At 48.3% G+C, this 27,984-nt stretch overlaps 1 protein-coding gene across 2 annotated transcripts; it reads left to right on the top strand.

The window, feature by feature from the left end:
• Positions 1-122: 122 nt before the first annotated feature.
• FZR1 (fizzy and cell division cycle 20 related 1) lies at positions 123-27,961 on the top strand. 2 transcript variants are annotated; one of them, XM_054981035.1, is made up of 14 exons: positions 123-191; positions 4,001-4,161; positions 5,308-5,433; positions 6,063-6,126; positions 6,493-6,620; positions 7,012-7,094; positions 8,632-8,815; positions 11,666-11,731; positions 16,786-16,888; positions 17,746-17,930; positions 18,863-19,096; positions 20,162-20,266; positions 22,916-23,008; positions 25,881-27,961. In XM_054981035.1, exons 2-14 carry the CDS (start codon positions 4,093-4,095, stop codon positions 25,920-25,922), a joined length of 1,482 nt encoding a protein of 493 aa, XP_054837010.1. In that variant the 5' UTR covers positions 123-191; positions 4,001-4,092; the 3' UTR covers positions 25,923-27,961. The 2 variants fall into 2 exon arrangements, with proteins under 2 accessions (XP_054837010.1, XP_054837009.1); XM_054981034.1 differs by having other exon boundaries at positions 126-191; positions 3,998-4,161.
• Positions 27,962-27,984: the final 23 nt, after the last annotated feature.

The following is a 27,984-nucleotide window of genomic DNA, read 5'->3' on the forward strand; positions in this document are numbered from 1 at the left end:
TTCGAACGAGGCGAATCAGAGGCGGCGGAGGGCGGGGCTGACGACTCTCCCTCCCGTGGTGCACCGCGCGCGGGCCTGGGAGGAGTGGGCGGGGCCAGGGCCGGGTAGGCGGGGAGGGGAGGGTAGAGAGCAATAGCGACGCCATATTGGACGGCCCCGGAGGAAGGGAGGAAGGAGGGCTTCCTGGGCAGGTGAGAGGGCGGTGTTGTTCTCCCTCCCCCGTGATGGCTTGAGGCAGGGCTTCCTTAGGGGGGGGGAGGGGGGTTGATTGACAGAAGCCCCCTCCTCCACCAACAAATAGGAGGGGGCCTGGGAGTGATGCCCCTCTTGGCTGTGGGGGTGCATGGGAAGGAGGCCTTGCGTTCCTGCAATGGAGTGAATTATTGAGGTGCAGTGGGGAGGGGCAATGCAGGGGAGGGGTCATGGTCAGAGCTGCTTGTTCGTCAGTGGCGTATTATGAGGATGGGGGTCGTGTCGTGTGAATTGACATTTGGGAGGGCCTGCGTTGTAGGTCGCGCATTTTTAGGGTAGAGTTCTCTTAAGGAAAAAGCCTCTCGGGGGTTATTGCAGAGGGGTGTGTGTGATTAGGTAGGTTTATGAGGGCGTGTGAGTATGTTAATAGGGTGGATTGTTGGAGTGTTTCTTGGTATGGAAAATATTTGGGATGAAGAACGGCTAGGGGTCATATTTGAGCTGCCAGTGTCCAGGCAGGCTAGTGTGAGGGGATGTGTGGGGTAAGATATCGACAATGGGGGTATGCATGGCATATTTGGGGCATAGATTGGCTCTGGTGGGGGGGGTGGCATATATTAGAGGATGCCTTTTTTTAAAAAAAAAGCCAGGGGTTATTTTAAGAGTTTTGGTAGCTGACCAATCCGTGGGGATGAATTATTGATTCTTAAGTGCGGTATAGAATATGGAGTGGGCAGTTGTACAGGGTAAGGTGGGTTGCCTTCATTGCAAGAAATGTATTGTGGGGGTAGATTTTAAGCCCAGTTTGGAGGTGGGGTGTAAATGCAGGGGGGTGCATTTAAATAGAGTGCCCTATAGCTTGTTGGAGGTGTGAGTTGCAGTGCTGGTGAATTTTGGCTGAAGGGGAATGGTGGATTACTGAGGCAGGTGGATTAGGGGGGGGGGGGTTAATGGTTATTGGAGGCTTTGCAATCTGTATGTTTAGTTGGGATTGATGGGAGAGAGAGGAAGTCCTCTATAAAGGGAATGTGGATTTTTTAAAAGGGTCACTTTATACCAGATGATCTGTTGGTTGCAAGGAGGTGATGAGATGGAATAGTGCATTTTAAGGAGCCAAGCTGAATAGGGGGGGAGGGGGATTAGGACTGATTGTGAGAGACAACTGCAGGTACTTTGGGGGAGGTAAATACTGAGGGAGATAATGTATTTGTGCCTATCCTTTCTTAAGAAACTCAGGGTAGGGCACATTCCAACCTTACTCCTTTTATCATCATAACAGCCCTGCAAGGTAGACTGACTGTGTAACTGGCCTAAATTTATCCGTTGAGCTTCAAAGGAGAGTGGGGGTTTGAACTTGCTTTCCCCCCCTTTTATAGTCTGCTTTTAAGTATGTCAATTTGTATGGGGAAGGGTGTGAATTAGTTTTAGAGGTGTATTGTGTCCATCAGGTCATTATTGGGGCTTTGTTGCAGCTTTGCAGAGCGGCGCAAGTGTCAGATTTGGAGAGGGAAGCCATGGGTTTGAATCATGTTACTCACTGAGTGACCTTAAGCCACCTGTTGCCTTCTGGCCCTGGCCTGCCTCTGAGAGTTGTAAAAAAAAATAAGGTATGTGCAAAACATCTTGAAAGAAAGATTGATGATGAGAATACTATTAGGAGGGTCACCACGCATGATTCTGTAGCCAGCTTTTGGGGGATGTTGTTAAAGGTAAGCCTTTATTGGGAGGAATTACCATTTAGGGTATGTGCTCCCAAAGAAATGTGGAAAGAACAGATGGGGGGGAGAGTCTTGGTGCTGAAGCAAAGGGGTTGCATAAACAGCCACAGTCAGCCTGATTTGGGAAGTTGGTGGGGATTTCTGTGCACGTTTGATGTATGTTTATTTCTTTTAAAGCATTTGTATGCCTCCTTTCTACCCAAATAGGGTTCCTAAGGCAGCAGACTTAAAAAATATAGAACAACGTTTTTAAAAGTATAAACACAATTCAATAAAATCACAGTGAACTGGGAGAAGATCCATTAATTGTTATTGGGGATATGCCAAACAAAAGCCTTTACTCGCTGGTGAGCAGTTAAGGGGGACAGACAAATCTCCACGGAAAGGAATTTCCAAAGCTTTGGTGCCACAACTCAGAAGGCCTTTTCTTGGGCCCATCTAACCTCAGATGATGGCAGCATCTGAAGCCAGACCTCCAGAGATGACTGGAGTGCATGGGTAGCTTCACCTTGGAGAAAGTGGTCCTTAAGGTATGCTGGCTGTCGCTGTATAGGGCTTTAAGGGTCAGTACCAGCACCTTAGCCCTGACCTGGATAGCCCAGACAAGCCTGATCTCATCATATCTTGGAGGCTAAGGGCCAGCCTTGGTTAGTAATTGGATGGGACACCTCCAAAGCAGACCAGGGTTGCAGAGGCAGGCAATGGCAAACCATCTCTATTAGTCTCTTACTTTTGAAAACCCCACCAGGGGTCACCATAAATCAACTATAACTTGACGCCACTCTCCACCACCAGCAGCACCTTGAATTGGGCCCAGAAACAAATTGGGAGCCAGAGCAGAAGGAACAAGACTGGTGTGATGTGGTCCCTGTGACCCACTCCAGTCAGCATTCTGGTCACAGCATTATGTACCGACTGTGGCTTCCGGACAGCTTCAATGGAGGCCCCGCATATAGCACATCACAGTAATTTAATGTAGACATTAACAGGGCATGTACTACTGTGGCAGGCTCTTTCCTGCCAGGGAAGTTGAAGCTGGTGAAAAGCACCCCTGACAACTGCTGCCACCTGTTTATCCAGCAAGAGGCCGGGATCCAGCAGCATCCACAAACTATGGACTTGGTCCTTTAAGTGGAAATGCAACCCATCTCGAACAGGAGAGAACACATTTCCTAGGTCAGATCTTCCCTGCACCGGTATCACCTCCATCTATTTTGCTGGGATTTAAGTTTCAGCTTGTTAGCCCTCATCCACTCCAAAACTGCCTCCAGGCACCTGTTCAGTTTCCACAGCCTCCCCAGGATCTGCTGCTAACGCAAGATAAGAGATGAATGTTATCCTCATGTTGGTGGCAACTCAGCCCAGCTCTCCAGATGACCTCTCTCAGCAGCTTTACATAAATGTTGAAGAACATGGGGGGGGGGGTGGAACCCACTAGGTCAGAGGTGAAGAGGCAGAGCAGCAGTGGCGGGGGGATATGGACAGCTGGGGGGGGGCAGAAATCAGGGTGGTTCTTCTCATACAGAAGGATTACTTTTGTGATGTATTCCTGCGATTCCATATTGGGCTGTGACCACTTAGCTACGTCAGTTGGAAGCGGAGGATACTGAGTGTTGAGAGACCACATACATATATATATACCTTAATTCTGCAATATAAATCATAGAATGTGGCACTGGGCATGGAATTCAGGTCCCTTAGAACATTGGCCTTTCATTTAAAAGAGAAAAAGGCAAACTTCGAGTCCTTTGGCTTGATGAAGAAGACTGCTGGCAGTTGCTTGAGAATATACCCCTCCCTGTGACCAATGGAAGCCGACTAAATTATATTAAAGTTATCATTCTAGTGGGTAATTTTATACAAGCTCATAGGATCCAGCTCTTCCTGGAGCAGAAATTTGATAATGCAGCAGCCCTCAACTTTTGCAGAACTGGCAGGACTTGAGCAACCTGGGTTTTGAATTGTTTGCAGCACTGATTTTCTGTAATAAAATTGCAATTCGTGTCCTTCACCTCATGATTGATAGCTGGGATGACAGCTTCCCAGTTTGTCTCATCCTTACTTGAACTGTCTGTTTTGCTGTGTAGCAGCAGATTACGTTGGAAACTCCATGTATGAAAGGACGTGAGGCTGTGGAAAGATACCTTGGCTGTCCTTCCTCTCTCTTCCAACCTTCTCCACCATGGACCAAGATTATGAAAGACGCCTCCTTCGCCAGATCAACATCCAGAATGAGAACATGATGCCTTGCGTGAGTTGCAAATTATTGTTTGATACACACTTAGGAATTGACCTAAATATCCAGTCCCCTTCCATGGCGATCTGCAGCGTCAATAGTCTCAGTGACACAGAAGGAGAGAAGAGGAAGAGGACAATGGAAAAACTCAGGGAAAACCAGGTGGGCTGGCTTCTTCAGGATTTGGGGTAGAATGGAGAGAAAATAGTGGCTGTGATGATGATTTCTAATAAAGTTATTGGCCCCTGTACAGGTGATGAAAGCAGGACAGTGTGTGAGTTGCAAATTATTGTTTGATTCACATTTAGGATATACATCCGCAGAACAGGTTGGGGTCTCTGCTCTCCAGGTATGGAGGAAAGATGTCTATGTACGTTATCCAAAGGTGGGGCGGGGCCTAAAACAGCCCTATGAAGATTGAGCATGCTGTAGAAGACAAATAGTTAAGAGTAACTGAGAGTCAGACAAAAAAAAAACGGGGAAGGGGAAATGAGCCTGTTGAAATCTCTGAAAGCTTATAGGATTCTGGGGAGAGTTGGGTGGGAAAGAAATGGGTTTTCCAGATTGTTTCCTTTCCCATTATTCTTGGTCATGAATTACACTACATTGGATTAAGCATTTACATCTGTGGACAGTGTGGACCAAGTACTATAATTCTTCTTGCCCTTTTCATCAGAATTAAGATTGTCATCTTCTCAGGGAAATAGCTGTCTCTTTAAAATGTCACATCACTGTCACAAAATAATATGAGAATTTTAAGCAAAGATAAGCCCTGAACTGGATGGTCCCGATAGTCTGATCTCACCAGATCTCTGAAGCTAAGCAGGGTCAGCCCTGGTCAGTATTAGGATGGGAGGCCACCAAGGAAGACCAGGGTTGCTATGCAGAGGCAGGCAATGGCAAAACCACCTCTGAACAGCTCTTGCCATGAAAACCCTACAGGGTTGCTATATATCAGCTGCAACTTGACAGCACAAAAAAAACAGATATATGGAATTTGTTTTCCTTTTTTAGCTCTGGAATATCATGTGCGTGTGTATTTTAACACCATGTTGGGTGCAGGTTTCAGAAGAAATACAGTGACTTGTAAATAATCCTCATGTTTCTTTCCTGGCATTTCACTGGCCATAGGTATACATGTTTTTTCCCATCCTATTTCAGGTAGCAGACATGAGGAGGACTCTGACCCCTTCCAATTCTCCCGTCTCCTCTCCTAGTAAGCACGGTGACAGGTTCATTCCATCCAGAGCTGGGGCAAACTGGAGCATCAGCTTCCACAGGATAAACGTGAGTGCTGCAGAAAGGCTGCAAGGAGACGGGTGAGCCTGGGGAGGAAGGGAGAGGGTGGCTGGAGAGTTTGGGGAAAGGCGTTACCTTTTCAAGAAGCTTGGCTGCGTGGCCCTGCTCTCTGGCTCTTGGCCGCCTCTTTTTCTGTGTTGCTTCTCCTTGCTTTGAGTTCCCTTTGCCATCACTTGCAGAGGAGCTGTGTAGTGGGCTGTGGGGTTCCTTGCTCTTAAGAGAGTGGGTTACTTTTACTTGCAGCTGACCTGGATGGTTAGCACAGGACTTTCCAGAGTCTGGCTCAAGGCAATTCTTGGGCTTTTTGGAAGCTTTTCAGGGGCTTCAGAAGCAGTGGGTGAGTTTTATTCTCAGAAAGAGAATCTGTAACACTGTTTTTTTTTTCATGCCAAGTGCTGCTGTTTGCAGTAGATGGATGTACTAAACGGTACTCTTGGTTCTAGAAGAGTTGTGGCTGGTGTTGCAAGCGCATGCAGTCCAGGCTGTGCCCCAGATCTTCAGGAGTGTGCTGGGGGGGGAGGGTTCATTGACAGATGAGCCAGGTGTGGTCAGGATTCTCTGCAGGCTGAAGGATTTTAGAAACCACTGGGTTACTGTTAATCTCTCTGCACCTCCAGGAAAATGAGAAGTCTCCAAGTCAGAACAGGAAAGCAAAAGATGCCACATCAGACAACGGCAAAGGTAGCTCTCTTTCACTTGCACATGTCCGTAAGCGTTGAAAGGTGGATTTGAACTGCACCGGGGACTAGGCCCAAGTGATCATCTTGGCACTGCATCTTTGCCCCTCAGATTCAGACCCAGTTTTAGAGTGTTGCATTAGGATCTGGGAGGCCCAGGTTCGAATCCCCCACTCTGCCATGGAAACTCGCTGGGTGACCTTAGGCTAGTTACACCCTTTCAGCCTAACTGAGAGGCGAGAAGAATGATGTAAGCTGCTTTGGGTCCCCTTTGGGGAGAAAGGGAGGGTATAAATAAAGAAAATAAATGCCAAACTTTTTTCCAAGCACCTTTCAAGATTCCATGCTTCCCCCCACCCCCCTTCTGTAGATGGCCTCGCTTATTCAGCCTTGCTGAAGAATGAGCTTTTAGGAGCTGGTATTGAGAAAGTGCAAGACCCCCAGACAGAGGACAGACGGCTGCAGCCCTCCACGCCTGAGAAAAAGAGTCTTTTCACGGTAGGGAGGAATGAATAAGCATGTCTGCGAGGGGTGGGCCTCGAGCTCAGGAATCCACCTGATTGGTGTGATGCATCTGTGGGGTCTCCTTTCCTGCCCCATTCTGTGGGTGGAGGCTGTAGTCTGCCAACAAGAGGGGAAGTGGGAGGGGTGCTTTTGGTCACCTTCCCTTCCCACTGTGGATGAATGGTGTCTCCAAGAGGACACGTGGTCTCATGGATACGCATGGATGTGTCCCTCCTTGCCTGCTCTTTTAAAGGGGCCATGAGCAATAGGAAGCTGCTCCCTGGATTTTGCGGCCTTGCCCCTTGTGACCCTTGACCTCCTGGACAGCTGCTTGTGCAGGAAGATTCCATACAAAACCTCCCCCCCCCTCCTTGTTGTCCTCTAGTACTCCCTGACCACAAAGCGCTCCAGCCCAGACGACGGCAACGAGGTCTCGCCATATTCGCTCTCCCCTGTCAGCAACAAAAGGTTGGCTACCAAGTGGGCGGGGGTGGGTGGGGGTGCGCTTGTTAATACAATGTGAGGCTTTTGGGCAGGGGGCTGTTTTCCCACCTGTAGCAAGGAGCTAGTATCCAGGTTTCCCTCCCTGTTTGGTCAGTGCTGTTTGGTGGTTGATGATTTTTGAGCTATGGGCTGGTGCAGAATTTAGCCCATTAAAGGATGCTGTCCTTTGCAATGTCCTTCCACCTCCATCTATTGGCCCATTAAGGGATCCTTTGCACTGTCCTTCCACCCCCATCTCTCTCCTCTTGCCCTTGGACAATAAGAGGGAGTGATGGGGGGACATGCTGCAAGAAGGGAGGAGATGGATGCCCTTTTCTCTGACCAGGTGTGTCCCGTGCTTACCGTTTCCAGTTTGCTCCATGAGTGGAGGGAGAAGAGGCAAATAATAGTCTGCCATGCTGCCTTATACTGAGTCAGATCATTTCCCCTTTACTTCAGTGTCCTCTGATCTGATTGGCGGTGGCGCTTCGGGCTCTTGGGCAGAGAGCAACTATGCTCAGCATCTGCTATTTGAGGTCCTTTAACTTTTTCCTCTGCCTCTATGGTACTATCATGCCCTTGGTCCATATAGTGTGCTCTGACTGGCTGTAGCACTTAAGGGTCTTGAGCAAAGATACCAGAGATGGCACCCACCACCCTCTGCATGCAATGCAGGGTCTGCGTCTCCTGAGACATAACCCCCTCCCTAGTATGTGTGAGATTGGGGGTGCTTCTGTTAAACCTCCTTAGACATTTTTATCCCTTTCCCCTCACATTGCTTATTTTAGTTAAGTGTAATAGGAAGATCTGTGGAAAGGGACAACTTAACATTTTCTAATATCTCCGTCCCCACCTTTCAAAAGTGGCTTCCTAGATCAAGTAACTTTTGGTCTGTTGGGACAGGAGGGATGCATGGCTGAGGAGTCAGAATTGTGAACAAAACACCTAGGAATGTTGCAGACAACGTCTCTCCATTTCGTGCGCACACACTTCTTCCATTTAGTCTATGGTACTGTACCCCAAACTATGACCTGTCTAGCCCAGGTGAGCCTAATCTCAGCTAAGCAAGGTCAGCCTTGGTTAGTAACTGGATAGGAGACCTCCAGTGAAGACCAGAGTTGCAGAGGCAGGCAATGGCAAACCACCTCTGTTAGTTTCTTGCCATGGAAACCCCACCAGGGGTCGCCATGAGTTAGCTATGACTTGATGGCACTCTCTACCACTGCTATAACCCAAAATATTGATTACCATTGGAAAATGTCATTTATCTCATTCTGTAAGAAGCATCAGTTCATGACCCACAGGTGTTAAGACAAATCAACTTTCTTTGTACCAGTGGAGCATGTTGTCAAACTCTGGTGTTTTCTGGTGACAGCCCTAGGGGTGCTGCCCATTTATTCCGGTGACTCATCCAGGGGCGTGCAGAAAGAACAATGTCTCATGGGTAAACACGGGGACAGGCTTTTGTGAAGATAGGTGACTCTGACATTTGTCCTCCTTGGCATCTCTTTTCTGTCTCTAGCCAAAAGTTGCTAAGATCCCCTCGAAAGCCCACAAGGAAAATCTCAAAGATTCCATTTAAGGTCTTGGACGCTCCAGAGCTGCAGGATGACTTCTACTTAAACCTGGTGGACTGGTCATCTCTCAATGTCCTTAGTGTTGGCCTCGGGACATGTGTCTACCTCTGGAGTGCCTGTACCAGCCAGGTGAGAACCCTCTTCCCTCCCTCTGAGCAGTTTGCAAGACCCTGGTGGCTTTCCTACACAGCACCTCTGAGATCCATCCGCCCACACTGCTGTGTAATTTTTTTAAAAAACCACTAAATTTTTCTCACCCTTTGTATCAAGGAACTCATAGCATTGTGCATCCCTCTCCTATCACTCACTGTGAAGTAGGTTAGGGCAGTTGAGGGGCTCTAGGATTAGCCACACAGCTAGACTCTGAAGCAGCAGCACAGAAATGTCCTAAATAATAAATACACGTGTGAGCCCCTGCCCTGCCCACCACTCCAGCCCCGCCCTCTGCCGTGACTGTCTCCTGCAGGGGCTCCTCCCTCCGCCTCAGATGTGGGTAGGGGAGGGGGTTAAGGCAACCCAGCTCCTCCTCCTACCCTGCTGAACTCTGGCCACCTCGCCCTCTCTCTGTGCCTGCGCCAGTAGCCTCAGCCATCTCCTTCCCGGCTTCATTGGGAAGGCCCTTTTATCCCGTCTCCCCCACCACTTCAGCCAATCCTGCCACCTTCCTCCTCCTTCCGCTTGCTCCACCTTCCCGCTAACCCTCGCCCCCTGTCCCTCTGATAGGTAAGCCCCTTCCCCGGGCCTGTCCTCCCCATTCGGCCAATTGCCTGCCCTCTTGTCCCCCTTGAGCCCTTCCCGTCTCCTCCCCCCACCCCATCCTTTGCCCAGGCTGGGCTCGCCCCTTTTCAGGCAGGCGTGACCATTTCCGGCCTGGCGGGGCGGTGGTCTCATGGCCAGCTGCCTGGTACAGCACGCTCCTCCCCACCCGGTTGGCCGCTGGGACGGGCGGCCAGGTGTCGGCAGCAGAGCCTCCTCTGATTGCCTCCGCCTCTGCCGCTGAGATTGCTGCGGCAGCATCCCGCTCACCAGCTGATTGGCAGTGGGCAGCGTCTTCCAGGCCGGCATCTCCCTGCTCTTTGGCTGCTGGGTCGGGCCGCCCCGTGGCTGCTGGGCCTCTTCCTGGTGCTGCGGGCTGGCCCCAGGTGAGGTAAGGGGGTCGGTTAGGCACAGGCCCTGGTGAACTGGGCACTCTGGGCAGAAGGGTGGCACCGGCTAACCCGGGGCCAAGTCTGGCCGTGCCGGACAACGTGGTTCTCCTCTCTGCTATCTTGTCCGCCTATCAACCATGTGATGTAGGTTAGGCTGAGTGAGAGCAACTTGCCCAAGGTCACCCAGTGATCTTCATGGTAGTGTGTGGATTTGAATCCGGGTCTCCTCAGTCCTAGTCTGATACTGTAAACCAGGGATCCCCAGACTGTTTTATTTTTGAAAGATTTTATTTAAAAAGAAAAGCTATAACAATAGAAAGTGCATAAAAACATGTACAAGCGCTACGTTTAAGATTAGATTAAACTAATAGAAAGATAGATACATTCAGAGTATCTAACAGCACAACTAAATTGTATAATAGCTCTCATTCCCTCTCCTTAGTTACTTATATCAGAACTTTCATATTGACAATTTTTAATTATTTCTCCTGTGTTTTATCCTTTGTATCAGGTTACCTTAATTTATCTTAGTGTTAACATAAATAATCAAAGAAATCTTTTCCATTTTCCCCAAAATTCAACTATTGGTCTATTATTTATTTATTTGATTTATACCCCACCCTCCCCACGAATGGGCTCTGGACAGCTCACAGCGTTCATAAAATACAATAAATTAATCATAAAACTATAAAATCAGTAGTAATCTTAAAAGTCATTAAAATAGTCCAGACACCGTATCCATGGGCTACTTAAATAAATAGTCAGGAGTCCATATAAAGGCATACATATGGCCAAGGGCATTCCAAGAAAAAGTGGTGGTCTTAGGTGGAAGGGGGGGGGACACCCGCTGGTCCTCAGCCAAAGGCCCGGTGGAACATCTCCGTTTTACAGGCCCTGCAGAACTGTAACAGGTCCCACAGGGACTGGATCTCCAGCAGGAGAGCGTTCCACCAGGCCGGGGCCAGGGCAGAAAAAACACATAAGAAGTTAATTTAGCCATTGATGCATATTCGTAGATCTTACCTATCCACTCTGACCTGTCAGGGCACAGATCGGTTTTTCATTTCACTGCATGGTGCTGTTGTCACCATGTACCGGAAAAGGGGGTCCCCAGCTTTTTTGAGCCTGCTGGCACCTTTGTAATTGTGACAGGATGTAGTGAGTGCAGCCACAAAACGGCTGCCAGAAAATTGCTGCTGCAGGAAGCTATGTTTATGGGAATATCCTTGAAATTGACTGTACTAATCTCACACTGTGTAATCCACCTTGAGTCTCAGTAAGAAAGGTGGACTATAAATGACATTAATAATAATAATAATAATAGCTGCCATGTTTTCAGTCACAAAGCAAAGATCCTTGTGTTGTGGTAGCTGGTGGCAAAGCAACATCTAAAAAAATCTACACAGCCAGTCAGAAGCCTTGCTGGGCAAAAGCCCCACCTGGCCCCACCGGCTTCATAAGAACACTTGGAGGGCAGCATGAAAGGTATTGGTGGGAACCGTGAGGCACCATGCTGGAGACCCCTGTTACCAGCTACCGCACTGGCTCTAAGTTATGTATTGTTGCAGTTATTTCACATACAAAATAAAAGATTGTAATATTGGCAAAATTTTATCATGGAGTGTGATCTTCTGCATTGGTTGGACTCCGCTGTGTTTCTGCATTCTTTCAGTGCAAAGTGTTTAGATGGATTTTGAAATGCGCAAGTACTGTTTTCACTACAAGGTGTCAGCAATTTAATTCTACCTCTAAACTGGTTTAGATATTTTTTATGGGTAAGTGGCATCTGAGTTTTGTAAATAAATACCTGCCTTTTCTCTCTCTCCTTAAGGTGACTCGGCTGTGTGACTTGTCCGTGGAAGGAGATTCTGTCACCTCCGTAGGGTGGTCGGAGCGGGTTAGTATGCAGCTGTTGAGGCGTAGAGCCAGAGGCCCAGTGCCTGCTGTGCAATTCGCCTGGAGGAGAGCTTCTCTGTTGATTTCTGTAAAGCGTAAACCTCTGCTGCTGCCTTTCGTGCAAGACGCTTCCTTGAGTCAGTTCAGCCAAGAGTCCTCTGGTTGTTGCCTCCAGTCAGAAAGTGAGGCTGATGTCACTGTCACAGCGCCAGCCCTTTGCAGTGGCCCTCTAGGATGGCCCTCTCTCCTGCCATGAGAACCACGTAGCCTCACCGCGGACCAGTGATCCTTCTAGGCTAGCATCCAGGTTAACACAGCCAGATGTACCCAGAAGACCAGCAAGTGGGACATGGAATCCAAAGCCCCTCCCCCCCCCTTGTTGGTGCTGCCTAGCAATAGAGGTTTCAGAGGTTTTCTTACTTTGAACCTGCAAGTTTCATTGAGTCATCGCACCTCATAGCCCCTCAGGGGACTTCACTGCCCTGTGACTTTTTCTAGCCCCCTTTTAAAGTCATCTGTGCTCGCATCCATCGCTTTAAACTTAACAGTCTCCAACTCTGCAGCCTTCTCTTGTAGGGAGAGCACTGCAGCCCTTTCTTCATCTTTTCCGGCCCAGCAGATGCCCTGGGGGTGGGCGCTGCGACTGTATGCAAAATGTGGATGCGCTGCAGGTTTACACGTGGTCATTGCAATATTGCAAAATAGTAAAGAGTCCAGTAGCACCTTCAAGACTAACCAGCTTTATTACAGCATAAGCTTTCGAGAACCACAGCTCTCTTTGTCAGATGCATCAGCAGACACAGACGCATCAGCAGATGCATCTGACGAAGAGAGCTGTGGTTCTCGAAAGCTTATGCTGTAATAAAGCTGGTTAGTCTTGAAGGTGCTACTGGACTCTTCACTATTTTGCAACTACAAACTAACAGGGCTAACTTGTCTGCCTCTATTACAGTATTGGCCATCCTGTTTTCAGTTTCTTTCCTAATCTTCCCTAGCGTAAAATTGGTCTTTCTTTCGGTTGCCGCACTGACGTGTAGTGTTCATTAGCTCTTCCTCGTGACTCTTCACGTTTCCTTCCTTGTTAGGATTTTTCACTCAACTGTAATCCATTTACAATGAACCTCCTTTGCTGTGTTGTTGCTCACAGATTTGATTTGGAGAGATCCTTTGGGGAGTCGTGAATGGTCAGGTGTGATTTCCAAACTTGTCGTTGTAGAGAATCTGAACCTTTTTCTTTTCATAAGGCACTTGATTAAAGCTGGTAGTTCTTTGTACCAAGACTGAGCCGCTTGTTTCATTTTTTTGCAAAGGGAAAAATGATTAGGAATAAAATCATCTTCCGCTTTTTTTAAAGTGCCATCAGAAATTTGTTTGCTAGAATTGGGATAAGCACAGAAAAAGCCAACACTGTTAAGCGATTTTAAGGGTGCAGCATTAATTAATTAAACAACTACTTTATGGCCAAAGCTTTTAATGGTGGTTGTATTTTGTGTTTTGGTGTAACTTGTCTCTCCGCCATGATTTGCTGGCCACAGTTGATACGGTATGTGAACTAGAGGCCCCTTGGCTGTCTTCGGGGTTAATATTTGATCATTTCAGCCCTCTCGGGAGGAGGTGGACAGGATCCTGCAAGTGGTGAGGCCTACCACTTGCCTGCCGGACTTGTGTCCATTCGGGCTGGTGAAAGCCAGTGTCGATGGACTACGGGATTCTTTGGAGGCTATCATTAACAAGTCCTTGGGCTCCGGGGTTTTCCCCGGGGTGCTTTAAGTAGGCGGTGCTGAGGCTTTTTTTAAAGAGATCTTTGGATCCCGCCGACCCGCTCAGTTACCGCCCAGTCTCGAATCTTCCATTTCTGGGCAGGGTGATTGAGCGGGCGGCGGAGAAACAGCTGCAGAGCTTCCTGAAGGAGACCTCGGCCCTGGATCCCTTCCAGTCCGGCTTCTGCCCAGGCCATGGGACCGAGACACTGCTGGTCGCTCTCACGGGCGATCTTTGCAGACACCTGGATCGAGGTGGCTCGGCACTGCTGATTTTACTAGATCTCTCAGCAGCATTCGATACGGTCGATTATGACCTTTTGACCCAACGCCTCACCAACGCGGGAATACAGGGGACGACGCTACGCTGGCTTGTCTCCTTTCTCCATGGTTGGGGACAGAGGGTGGCACTCGAGGAGGAGTTGTCATCCCGCCACCCACTAGTATGTGGTGTACTGCAGGGGGCAATACTCTTCCCGTTATTGTTCAACATCTATATGCGCCCCCTCGCCCAGCTGGTGCAAAGTTTTGGGCTTGGGTGTCATCAGTACACTGACGACACCCAGCTATATCTGCTGATGTACAGCCAGCCTGGATCAGCCCCAGATGCCCTGGAGCATGCTTTTGAAGCCGTGGCTGGATGGCTGTGACAGTCAGCTGACGTTGAACCCCTCAAAGACGGAGATCCTGTCCTTGAGTCGTGGGAACGTGGATTTGGGACTCCGGCTCCCTGTACTTGATGAGAGTTAGGAGCCTGGGGGTGATTCTGGATGCCTCCTTGAAAATGGAGGCCCAGATCATGGCGGTTGCCAGGTCATTGTTTTTCCATCTTCGACAGACCAGGCAACTCGCCCGCTATCTCCCGACTCGTGACTTAACTACAGTTTTCCAAGCAACGGTCACCTCTAGGCTAGACTACTGTAACACGCTCTACACAGAGCTTCCCTTGAACTTGATCCAGCAGTTGCAACTGGTCCAAAATGGGGCAGCGCAGGTCATCACCGGAGTGCCTTGCACTGCACATATAACACTGGTACTGCGCCAGCTGCATTGGTTACCGGTGGAGTACTGGATCAGATTCAAGGTTTTGGTACTAACCTATAAAGCCCTATGCGGACTGGGACCGGCGTATCTATAGGACTGCCTCTCCCCGTATGAGCCCCAGAGGACGCTTCGATCCAGTGATCAACAGCTGTTACTGGTCCCTGGCCCCAGGGAGGCCCATTTAGCGTCGACCAGAGCCAGGGCCTATTCAATCCTGGCTCCAACCTGGTGGAATGCTCTGTTTAAAGAGATCAGGGCCTGGCTGGATTTGCTATCCTTCTGCCTGGCCTTTAAGACAGCTGTTCTGCCAGGCATATGGTTGATGCCTTGGGCCTCCCTGCCGGCCTCCTAAAGGTAACTGTGGCCCTGCAAAGGGTATCTACTACCTAGCCTTTGCTATATATTTCTGAATGTGGTTGGGTGGTGGTTCCTGGCGGAATCTACTGCTATGTATCTTTTAAAAATCTGCTGTATTGATTGTTCTGTGTTTTTAAATATTTAAGGAGTTCTATTGGTTTTAAAGGTATTTGTATTTTATATTAGTGTATTAATTGTAATCTGCCCTGAGCCTGCTGATGCAGGGAGGGCAGAATATAAATAGAATTAAATAAATAAATAAATAATAAATTAACTAAAAAAGATAGGAAGGAAATAAACCCTCAGACGAGCTGATGAGGACTGAGCATGCATGCCGTGGGGAGGGACAGAAGGTTGAGAGCAGCTGAGAGCCACCTAATGTAAAAGGGGGGGGGTGTTGACCTGCTCAAGTCCTTGAGAGCCTACAGAATCCTCGAGGAGGCAGATCTTTGGGAACTGCCAAATTTTCCTCTCCTGCACTTGCTTGCAAGCCCTTAGTTTGTATAATCTTTACACTCAAAAGTTCTGCCTTGACCTGTAAAATCCAACAGTCCCACACTTTTGTATATACTTAGCATCTTTAAGGTGCTATTGGACCTGGATTTTGCTCTTCAACTGCAGACCAGCACAGCTACCCACTTGAAAATATGTACTTATGCTTTGCTTCAGTTCTGTTTTCAGATATCTGGTTGGTCCCAGGTTTGTGCAATTCAAATCGTACTGCATTGTTTATTGGATGTCACAGCCTGTTGATTGTGTTGACTTACTCTGTGTAATCCGCCTTGAGACCCCGTGAGAAAGGTGGACTATGAATAATGTAAATAAATAAATAATAACCTGACTTGTCATGGACTGACCGAGCTGTGTTTGAAAATGCGTGGTTGAGGTCTTCTGAGATAACAGCATCTGGCAAAAAGGGTTGGGTGTAAGGAACGTTGCTGGTGTTTGGGGGTGAGGTTTCTGTGCCTTTCTTACTCTTTGCCCTTAATAAGAAACACCAGGAAATCTATCGCAGGGCAACCCAGTAGAAATGGTATCGGGCGTTGCCGTGGTGGGCTTCTGCCAAGGCCCGTGGCCCAGCAGAGGGTCTGCTGGAAATGTTGTGTTGATCTCCCAAGGGAGAGATGTGCCTGGTGGCGGTAGAGGCAACAGAGTACTAAAGGGTTTCATGCTGTCCCTTTCTCCAGGCACTGCTCCCATCACGGGTGCCTGGAGAAAGCGACAGTTTGAAAGGGGCCATCACTCTAGAGGCTTCTGGGACATAGGAGTGGGCCTGTAGGGCCGCCTGGCATGAGGTGATGGGAGGGGCGCTGCAGGGGGTGGAGCCCTAACTCTTTTGAATGCCTTTTGGACCCACCATCAATAGAGCTAAAAGTAATGGGAGAGAATCAAGCTCCATTTTCACTGTGGCTGTGGGGAGCGGGTACAAACGCTGCCTGAGGTCCAGTTAAAAGACTTACAGTTGATCCTGTATCCCCAAACTGGAAGAGAGAGAGGTTCTTCAGTGTCTTAAAAGTGAACTAGAAAAAGAGTCCAGTAGCACCTTTAAGACTAACCAACTTTATTGCAGTATAAGCTTTCGAGACCCACAGCTCTCTTCATCAGATGCATCTGACAAAGAGAGCTGTGGTTCTCGAAAGCTTATGCTGCAGTAAAGTTGGTTAGTCTTAAAGGTGCTACTGGACTCAACTACAGACTTAACACGGCTAACTCCTCTGGATCTTAAAAGTGAACGGAAGGCTCCTCTGGACCCAGGATAAGGAAGCAATTTCCCGAGTTTTCATATCATTTTCCTGAAAGCCTTGGAGGCTTAGTACTCCTCCCCTCTCCCCTTGCAGAACCCTGAGTAGACCAGACCTTTGAACATCCTCCTTCCTTCCTCTTTCCTGTCTAGGGCAATTTGGTGGCCGTCGGGACCCACAAGGGCTTTGTCCAGATCTGGGATGCCGCGGCAGGGAAGAAGCTCTCCATGTTGGAGGGTCACACGGCCCGAGTGGGTAAGGAAGGCGGGCGAGGTGGCCCATGGGCTGTTGACGTGGCACTGCAGAATACTCCAAAAGAAAAGAAACCACTGAATGGCAGAAAGACGGAGAACCTCAAATAAATGTGATCACTTGTATCATTATGCAAGTGTGAAAAAATCACTTTCAAAAGCTGATTAGATTGCATGAGGCTAAAAGAATTCCATACGTGGTTGTGTTAACTTGGTCTGCGGGATTTCTGTATTTAACGCAACCCTGTGTGGAATTTTTTTAGGCCTGTGCTGTTCAGGTTTGATGGTTTCTTTTCCATATTTTCATGGCTATCCCAAGAGATGTGACAAACACAGGATCCAGTAAATTTTTGTGGGTTCTAAAGAAAGTGGATGCCGCAGGAAGGTTTAATAATCTCATTTTAGTTTCATAGAAATCAATTGTACTTGTGCAGTTTTGTGGTCATCTGCTAATCTACTGAGGCTTGTTTTTACCAACTAACTGGTAAATCTTGCCTTAATCATAGACGGTCCTAGATTTCCCAGAAACGGGTTAGAGGAGAAACCAATTTTGCCAACAGAATCGTCTCTGAAGCCATGCGTGAATTGTGTTTTATGCCCTCCCCCCACATCTTGCCAGTCAGAGTGAAACCCTTTCCTTTGCCGAATCAAGTGTTTGCAACTTTTGTTTGTTTGCCTTTTAACTTTTTGGATGTTTATGAATGCATTTCTGACCTCACAGCAGCTCAGGCAATAGGATTAAGCAGAGGAGAGAGGTGGTCCCTATGGTTGGCTGTCCCTTCTGCCAGTAACTTTCCTTTTCTCTTGGGCAGGCCTGTTAACGCTGAGGCAGTGTGCTCATTTCAACTCTTGTCATTGCAGGAGCCCTGGCTTGGAACGCGGACCAGCTTTCTTCCGGCAGTCGGGACAGGATGATCCTCCAGCGAGACATCAGGACCCCTCCCTTGCAATCTGAGCGGCGCCTCCAGGGCCACCGGCAGGAGGTGTGCGGGCTGAAATGGTCCACAGACCATCAGTTGCTGGCATCTGGTGGCAACGACAACAAGGTGCGGTGACAGGAGGAGGATGCAGTTCCAAGGGGGGCTCACGAAACGTTTCCCTCCCGCAGATGCATTTGCTTAGAAATCTTATACGCCGTGTGTTCTGTGACCTGCTCGAGTTGGCTCATAGCTCAAATAATACCGCATAACCAAAATGAGCCAGGGTGTAGAAACAGCATTTTAAAAACTGCTGAGCAGCCTCAAATGATAGTCATAAAACAGTCCTCCAGCTAAAATCAGACCATAAAACAGTTTAAAATGATGGACCTTTCCAGCCCATCAGGAATCCAGCCTTGCCCTCTGCGACAGCAAACAAGTCCTCGCCCTCTTCCGTGGGGCCACTGTCCCATGTGTTTGAACAGCATGATCGTAGTTCCTTTCAGTCTACGCCAAGCTAATCATCCCCGGTTCTTTCCTCGCAGGATTCATTTTCTGTGCCCTCAGCTAACTTTGTTTCCCGCCTCTGAAATTGAGGGAGAAGGGGAGGTAATCTTGGTTAAGATCCTGGTTACTGGAAAAGAAATCCTGGTGAAGAGGGAAGAAGAGTCTAGAAATTAACCATGGTGCCTGCCCTTTGTAAACAAGCTCAGTTCTACTCATCACACCTGAATTGAACTGTGTGTTGTTGTGAATAGTTGAGAACAACAAATCACTTACATGGGCCCATCCCAAGCGAGGCAGTGCTGTCGATCTCTTCTTCTAAGTAGCTAGTGGTACTTCCTAGACCTGCCCACATCTCTGCTACTTCCTCTCCCTCCAGTGATTGCTTTTCCCCCCTCCCAGTCACCACCGCCTCCACCGAAGTGGCTCCAATCCAGGGCCCCGTTTCCTCTTTGATGGTGATGCATATATTGTTGTCAGGGCAGCGGACGCAGTGTTGCGCACACAGCCCCTGGTCTTGAATCCCAAGGTTTTCATGAGCCTGTGTCTCTCTCCAGCTTCTCGTCTGGAACCACTCCAGCCTGAGCCCTGTCCAGCAGTACACGGAGCATCTGGCAGCTGTCAAAGCCATTGCCTGGTCCCCCCACCAGCACGGGCTGCTGGCCTCGGGGGGCGGGACAGCCGACCGCTGCATACGTTTCTGGAACACATTAACGGGGCAGCCTCTGCAGTGCATCGACACCGGGTCGCAAGTGTGTAACCTGGCCTGGTCCAAGCACGCCAACGAGTTGGTACGTGGCACCCCTGCGCGGTGGGGGAATGCTGCCTGTTCAAGGCTATTACGGGGGAGGAGGGAGGGGACTATCCATTTGCCGCCTCTTTAGCAGGGAGCTCTTGTGACATAACATGCAGCGTGGTAGGGTTGAGACTGGGGTCCCAAACTTTGGGCATGAAGCTAGCTCCTTGGGCCAACGGTGGGAGAAAAATGTAAGATGAAGGGAAGAGACGGCTGTCTACAGAGTCAGGCCAGCAGTCAGCCTATTTTGCTGGCAGCTGCTCTCTAGGGTCTTGAGCATTTGCTAGAACTGAGCTTGGATGGAACTGAGCATGCAAAGCATTTGTGTGCAAAGTGAGTGACTTGCGTGTATTTTTCAGGAACCTTTACAGGAAACCCTGGAAGGGAGGCCACGTCTTAGCACCACTTTGCAGCCACTGACGGGGAAGGGGAAGAACAGCTGCTTTGTGTGTCAGAATTCCCAGGCTCAACCCCTGACTTCTACAGTTAAAAGGACTCCTGGTGCTAAGTGTTAGGAAAGCCCTGCCTCTGCCAGTCAGAGGAGATGAATTTGGGCCAGATGGACCATGAACTGATTGGGTATCAGGCCATGTCTTCCTACTATGTAAAAAGGCAAGCCGTGTTAGCAATGACTCGTTTTTTATCCCCGTGCAGGATCACTCACAGGCCCCTCCATGGGGATACAAAGAGTTGTTGGCAACATAGCTTGCCTTCCCGCCACCATGACAGGCTCCTTGTTACCTCCAGAGGCCTGAGAAGGCTCAGCACAGCGGTAGGAAGCCCCAGTACAGTGGTGCAGCCCTCTGGTGGCCCCGAGGAAGCCAGTGCAGCGGCAGGAAGGCCCGGCACAGCGGTGCGGCCTTCTGGAGGCCATTTCCTAGAGCCCATTGTTTACACAACAGGCTTGGTTGCTAGTTTATTCATATATACATTCAAAGGTGACTTGAGATTTGGAAGCCCACACTTCGGAACCTCCTCAAGAGTTTAGTTCTCATTCCTCCCCTGCCCCTTTCTGGGACTGGAGTAAGCCCCATCATTGTATCCCCCTTTATCTTGACAGGTGAGCACTCACGGATACTCACAGAACCAGATCCTTGTCTGGAAATACCCGTCCTTGACTCAAGTGGCAAAGCTGACCGGGCACTCGTACAGAGTTCTCTACCTGGTAAGCATCCTCCTCCTCATCCCTCCCCAGTTTTGTATCTTGAGAGCAGCTGAGGTGTGTCCCTACCTCTCCCTCCTCAGCCCAGAGAAGGGACAGGGCCCTGGTTTCAGAGGGGCTCTGCCAAGGAGCATATGTAGTTGCCAATTGAGAGAACTCTTTGAGGACCAAACAGCCTTTTAAAAATTGCCAAATGTAATAAATCATAGAGTTGGAAGGGGACTTACAGGCCATCTAGTCCAACCCCTGCCAGTGCAGGAGCAGCCTAAAGCATCCCTGACAAGCAGCCGCTCCTTGAAGACTGCCAGTGAGGAGGAACCCACCACATCCCTAGGCAACCAATTCCCCTACTGAATTACTCTTAATGTGAAGAAGTTTTTCCTAATGTCCAGCAAGTACTTCCTGTAGTTTAAACCCATTGTTTTGAGTCCTATCATCTGTTGCCAACAGGAACAGCTCCCTTCCCTCTCTAAGTGACAGTCTCTTGAATATTTAGAGACAACAGTTCTGCCTCCCCTCAGTCTCCTCCAGACTGAACATGCCCAGGTTCTTCAGTCTTTCCTCGTAGGGCTTTGGTCTCCAGGCCCCTGATCATCCTGGTTGCTCTCCTCTGCACCCGTTCCAATTTCCCCACCTCCTTTTTGAAGTGAGGCCTCCAGAACTGCTCACAATACTCCAGGTGAGGTCTGACCAATGAGGTATATAGTGGGACAATGACATCCTGGGATTTGGGTGTTGTGCCTTTGTTGATTGCATTCACCTTTTTTGCTGCTGCATCACACTGGCTGCTCATATTTAGCTTCCCATCCACCCATATCCCAAGATCTTGTTCACTCCCACTGCTGCTCCGAAGTGTATCCCTCATCCAGTACACACGTTTTACATTTTTCTTACCCAGATGGAGAACTTGGCACTTACCCATGTTAAATTGCATCTTGTTCAAATCTGCCCACTTTTCCAGTGTACTCAGATCTTGTTAAATTCTATCCCTGTCTTCAAGTCTGTTTGCTCCTCCTTCCAGTTTGATGTGATCTGCAAATATAATGAGTAATCCCTTCACATCCTCATCCAGATATCATTGATAAAAATATTGAAAAGAACTGAGCCCTGTGGCACTCCACTGAACACTTCCCTCCAAACAAATATGATGCCGTTGACAACTATTCTTTGGGTGTAGTTACCCAGTCAGTTCCCTTTCCATCTGACCATCCTAGAATCTAGTCCACAGTCCGCTAGGGTACCCATCAGAACATCATGAGGAACCTTGTCAAAAGCTTTACTGAAATCCAGATAAACTACATCGACAGCATTCTTGTGATCCAGTAAGCCTGTCACTCGGTCATAGAAGGAAATGAGGGTCTGGCAGGGCTTCCCCGTATCACCATGTCACGTACTTGAAGACTGAAGCCTTTAATATCTGTTCCAGTATCTTCCCTGGGACAGAGGTCAGGCTGACTGGCCTGTAGTTCCCAAGAACGTCATTTTCCCCTTTCTTGAAGATTTGAGATGACTTTTGCCCTCCTCCAGTCTTCCGACACATCACCTGTCTTCCAAGAGGCCTGGAAGATGATTGACAGAGGGTCTGCTAGTTCTTTTGAAAGTTCTTTAAGCACTCTTGGGTGCACCCCATCCTGACCAGGGGATTTGTACTCATCCAGTGTAGAAAGGTGCTTTTCCACAAATTTTCTGCCCATGTCATCCCGCAGCTCCGAAGGCATGCTTTGCCTGCTACCATCTCTAGGAGGGCCTGTTCTCTCCTTCAGGGAGAAAACTGAGGCAAAGTAGGCATTGAGCCTTTCTTCCCCCTCTCTCTATCCTCTGTCAGAGTTTCTCCCATTTTCACAAGAGAGAAACTTTTTGTGTTTAAGGACATAAACCATCTTGAATTAGTTTAGTAAGTAACATTCTGCTCTACTTTAGGAGCTGGTTTGGGACTGCAAAGCAAGATAAATGTTTATTAATGTTTGTTTCTGGTGAAAGCAGCTGTGTGTGTGGGGGGGGGGTGTCCTTGACATCTGTTGGCATCCTTCCTCTCCTGCTTGTTCCTCTTTTCTAGCAGTGTAAACAAGGCTAATTTGAACCAATATTTAAACAAAATGCTTTTTATAATAATCCTTTATAAATGAATGCAACCTAATTATTATAAACCCGTTTACAACATATCTACAACGTATAAGTACTTTTACATCCAACCTTACAATACCTAGATACAGTGAAATATAAAGTCCACAATATTGTTATTAGCAGATGCCTTAAAATTATACATTCCAACTTCAAAAGAACGTGCTTTCTGTTTTGAACTACAGTTGCGGCTGACGGGTAGCCTCAGGTTATGCCTCGTTTCATCTTAGCTTTTATCAGAACCACGATTTCCACAAAAGACAAATAGCTTATCCATAAGGCACAACAACAACAACTCCAATTTAAGTACACTTTTAAGCCACATTAGCCATTAAACCATTTTCCTCCCGACCAGTGTCCTCCAGGATTCCCCTCTTGCAACTATACGTATAATAATTAGGTTGCATTTTTATAAAGCATAAAAGCATTTTGTTTAAACATTGGTTCAAATTAGTCTTTGTCACTATGGTTGTTCATATTGCTGTCACTACACTGTGTATCCTCCTTGTTATTGTTGTCCCTCTTTTCCAGGCAATGTCACCCGATGGAGAAGCCATAGTTACGGGTGCTGGGGATGAGACGCTGAGGTTTTGGAATGTCTTCAGCAAAACCCGCTCGACCAAGGTAAGACATCTGCATGTCAAGTTTTGCGCTACATGCAGTTTGAAAACAAACTCTTAAAAGCTCCAGAACCCTCTAGAGTCAAGTAATTTTGCTCTGTCTCAACGATGAAGTGTTTGATACAATTGTACCCAGTGCAGAAAACCTGTCCTTGGAAGAGGTCATTTGCCGTGCCTCTGTATGAGTTGCTGATTGGAGCTGAAGCACTCCTATAGTAGAACTGTGGACATAGTGAGTTGGTGACCTTGGAGGATAAATCCTACTATATAAAAGGCTAAGTGTATTCAAGGCAACTCACTTCCTACCCTGTTGCGCCATCAGAGGGCGCTGCTGTGGAGGGAAGCCCAGATGAGACAGCCAGACCTCCAGGGAGCACGACAGGGTGGGAAGCCCAGGCCGGGATCAGGTGTGAAGCAGGCAGCAACCCCCACCCTCCACCTTCACCCAGCTGGGATGAGGAGTGGAGCAGCTGGCAATGCCCATGCCCCACGTTCACCTAGCTGGGATCACGAGCGGAGCAGGTGGCAATGCCCACCTCTGCTTCACCCAGCCGGGATCAGGAGTGGAGCAGGTGACAATGCCCTCCCTCCATTCACCCAGCCAGAATCAGGTGCAGAGGAGGTGGCCATACCCCACCCCCCCAGCCTTCATCCAGCCGGGATCAGTGATGGGGGAGGAGGGAATGCCTGCCTGCCCGCCCTTCCCTTTCTAGAGCCTGTTATATTTTTTCCCACAACAGGCTTTGTTACTAGTAATATAATAGTAATATTTTATTTATATACTGCCCTTCAGGACAACTTAACGTCCACTCAGAGCGGTTTACAAAGTGTGTTGTTACTATCCTCACAACAATCACTCTTGAGGTGGGGCGGGGCTGAGAGAGCTCTGAGAGAGCTGTGACTGATCCAAGGCCGCCCAGCTGGCTTCAGGCAGAGAAGTGGAGAATCAAACCCAGCTCTCCAGATTAGCGTCCTGCCGTTCTTAACCATTACACCAAATCCTCCTTCCACAGTCTAAAACTGAACGGGCACTTCTGCTTGGACCCTAATGTAGTATATGGCACAGTATGTAATAAAAGCCTCGACCCCCAGTGCCTTTCTGCTCAGTTAGAGGGAAGCATGCCTGGAGGGTGGGGGTGGGGGGGTGAGTGTCTGAAGAGATGTGGTCGTGGAGTGCCCCTTAGGCAGGGTTCGCGGCAGCGGGGTGATGAGAGGGCTACGGGTTGCCTTTTCCAGGTGTTGCTTTGCTTCCTGCCCATTAAGGCTGGGTTTTTTGGCACATAACCCCTTGATGTGGTTGGCCGATGGGGTGGATCCTATAGCTGGTCTTCCCCCAGCAGTGGAAGGTCTTGTCACTCAGCCGTGACCCAATTATGATGCTACTGAAGGGGGGGGGGACTCATCATCTCTGTGTCTGAGCAGAGTGCTCCCTGCAGGAGGCCCCTTCCCCCACCAAGGCACGGGGTATCATGCTGACAGTATTTGCAAGTTCTTGTGTGTGTTTAGCCGTGCCGTAACTAAAAACGCTGCTTGAGTAGATGGTAAAGTTGATCAGCGAACTGAACCGTGTGCTCCTTACCTTACCTGTCCCTTCTCATCATAATGAGGCAGTAGATTGAGAACCAGCATGATGTGGCGGTTAGAGTGTTGGGCTAAGATTTGGGATTTTGATCTCTACGATGCCATAGAAGCTCATTGGGTGACCTCAGACAAGTCACACACTCTCAGCCCAGCCTGCCTGCACAGGGTTGTTGTGAGGATCAAATGGAGATAAAAGCTGCTGCACTGGGTCCCCACTGGGGAGAACGGCAGATGTAAGTAATAATAACGTAATAACAATTGATTTATATACCACCCTTCAGGACACAATGCCCACTCAGAGCGGTTTACAAAGTATGTAATTATTATCCCCACAACAAAACACCTTGTGAGGCGGGTGGGGCTGAGAGAGCTTTGAGAGAGCTGTGACTGACCCAAGGTCACCCAGCTGGCTTCAAGCGGAGGAGTGGGGAATCAAACCCGGCTCTCCAGATTAGAGTCCCGCAATCTTAACCACTACACCAAACTGGCTCTGGAGAGCCAGGTTTGATTCCCCACTCCTCTTGAAGCCAGCTGGGTGACCTTGGGTCAGTCACAGCTCTCTCAGAGCTCTCTCAGCCCCACCCACCTCACAGGGTGATTGTTGTAGGGATAACAATAATAACACACTTTGTATACCACTCTGAGCAGACATTAAGTTGTCCTGAAGGGTGGTATATAAATTAAATATTATTCTTGGGGCACAGATGTAGATTCCTTTAATCCTGGTCCAAACGACGAGTGTTTCCCTACTAATACATTGTTGGGGTTGAATACATCTCAAAATGTTATAAAAATTAGATTTTTAATTTCTAAAAAAAAGGGGGGGGAGCGGGTGATTTGCACTTAGCAAAGGAAAAAACCCAACCCTTTTATAAATATTTATCCTTGGCAGTAAAGAACAACAAAGACACTTGGGAGAAAATGAAAAACATGTCATTTTTCACTCTTATTTTGCTAACTTCTGTTCAACTGGGGATAAGAATCAGTCAATCTCCATGCAAGTATATACTGGAATTTACAAAAAATTATAAACTAGTAGGTAGGTGGGCGTATAACACCACAGGGTTGTTCATCTCCTGAAGGTTGCAGCATGTGAAACTGTCAAAGGTTAAACTGCGTTTTCTATCCTCTTGAGCCAGTTCATGATTTAAGGGCTAATTGCATAGAGGTTACAGTTTTCTGCTAAATGTTCAGGTTTAACATGGAGTTCAAAAGGACACATGCTAGTGGGTGATTTATGGTAGGAGAAATCTGTGTCTGTCTCATGGCTTTCTTTCCTTTTTTCCCAATCTTAGGAGTCTGTTTCAGTCCTTAACCTCTTCACCCGGATACGGTAAAGCCCGCCAAGGGTCTGTGCTTGGGAGAAGGCGGGAGAGGAAACCACTAACGTGATGTGCATGGAGCCTGACGTCATCGTCTGGGGGAGGGGTTGGGGGGAAATGCTATGTCAGTCTGTTCAGAAGGTCTTGGAGATGCTTATTAAACACCTGAGTATGAATGCTACCAGATGTTATTTGGGGGGGGGGGGGGGCGGGACTGGAAGCTGCCAAACTTTTTTTTCTTTTAGTCTCGTTTGGGTGAAGGAAACTGTAAATCTCATCCTATTCTTCCTTCCATGCAAGCAGTTGCCGTGGCTTCAGATGGAGAAAAGTGTTAATATTATATATTTGTGTGTTTGTGTACACACACACTGGACCTTTTTTTTAAAAAAAGAAACCAAGATCCAGCTTGTTTGCTAGTCTCTGTTGAGGATAAAGTTATCATTACTTTTGTCGGGTGCCTGGCAAGAAAAAGCCAGATTTTACCTTTTAAAAAAATGCAAAGAGCGTTGAGTGGTTGAGGGGGCAGACCAAGAAGATACGGACACCTCTTTGGCTCTGCACCAGTGAGCGTAGTTCTGACAATGGGTTCACTGCTGAGCTGGCTACCGGCAGGGGCACCAGAGCGTCACCCGTGTCAGGGAAGATCTTAAAGGGAAGAGGGAATGCCTCCAGCTGTCTGGGCACAGGGAGATAAATGACTGGAATTTCTTGTCCCAAAATGACCAACGCTCAGCCTTTTTGCCCTAAGCATGCTTCAGGTGAAAATCCTGTGGACTTTAACATTACTTGTCTCCAAGTAAGCCTGTATAGCATCATGGCCCACAAAGACCAGAGTGATGCCAGGTGTTCAGTTTTGCTTAAAGATTGGAGGGGAAGGGGGGGGGACTTAGTTTGGGATGAGGAGAATGTCCCTCAAGATTATATAGATTTTTTTTCCTCAGAGAGGAGGAAATGAATGTCTCCCTTCTATTGTTTCAAACATTCACACCAATCGAACTATGACCAATGCTGGTCCAAAGGTGGTTTTTCCTTTTGTTGGGGGGGAAGAGTTAGAACACACTCTGTTTAATGTGCGTACGTGTGTGTGAGAGAGAAAAGCACTTTGTGTTCTTACATGTTGCTTTGAATTCAAAGCTCTTCCAGCAGCCTGTCAGAGCCTGGTCTGTGTGCCAATTGACCCCAAGCTGTATGTTTTTGGGGAGGAGGGGTCGTTTTGCCTCTTGGGAAAGCAAATGCATGCTTGTGTGGGAGTTTGTATGTGTACAGAAAATAGACTGTGGTCTTCTTTGATGTATTGAGTGGGGGCGTGACTTCCTGGTGCTTTCAAACTGCGGAAGGGATGTGGGGAGGGAGGATCCTGTGTGCCAGTGCGTGTGTTTGTGTGTGTGTGGTCGCAGAAGCAGCCAAACCTTGTCTAATTCTCCCATCTGCACAAGCAGTGGGAACACCGTCTCAGACTTCTCCCAGCTTGGACTGGGTTTGAATGCTGTTTGTTAGGGGAAAGGGGATGCCTTCAGATCCCAGACTGCCAGACCTCTGGAATGCGCTCGTCCCACTGAAAGAGACCAGGCAGCACTTGCAAAAGGACGAGCGCCCGTGAGCCATGTGCAAAGCCAGCATTCTACTGAAACCGCCTCTCTCCCGTTGACACTCAAGAGACCTGGAAGGTGAAGAATGCGTCTCTTGACAACTGTGTGTTCCTTCGGAAGGAAGCCGTTCGAGTGTCCCGTTGCTGCAGGCGGGGATTTAAGGAACAAAAAGCTGCCTGTGGTGCTGTGTATTTGTGTGTGTGAAAACTCTCCTGTGAGTAGCAGGAAAAAACTGATAGCTGTGTTTTTTTTAAAAAAAAGTTTTGAGTGGGGGGGTTGGAGGGGGAGCATTGTAAGCTTGCAGTCCAGTATGTATTTTCCTTTCTGGCGGGAGTTCAGTCAGCAGGGGGGATTCTGATGGCATTCTTCCCGCCCTTTGGTGTTGTTATATATATACCATCTGTTGAAAAGAAACACGGAAATCCCTTGTCACTCAAAATACTGTAAAATTTAATGTACATGGCATTAAAGGGATTTGCTGATACGCT

This window comes from Eublepharis macularius, chromosome 5 (genome assembly GCF_028583425.1).
Source record: "Eublepharis macularius isolate TG4126 chromosome 5, MPM_Emac_v1.0, whole genome shotgun sequence".
NCBI classification, from domain to species: domain Eukaryota; kingdom Metazoa; phylum Chordata; class Lepidosauria; order Squamata; family Eublepharidae; genus Eublepharis; species Eublepharis macularius.

Excerpts from the sequence above, each read along its gene's own strand:
- FZR1 (XM_054981035.1), top strand. The coding sequence starts at position 4,093 with ATGGACCAAGATTATGAAAGACGCCTCCTTCGCCAGATCAACATCCAG. Across the intron at positions 6,127-6,492 it reads CACATCAGACAACGGCAAAG|ATGGCCTCGCTTATTCAGCC; the intron begins GTAGCTCTCTTT and ends CCCCTTCTGTAG. Across the intron at positions 20,267-22,915 it reads CGTACAGAGTTCTCTACCTG|GCAATGTCACCCGATGGAGA; the intron begins GTAAGCATCCTC and ends CCTCTTTTCCAG.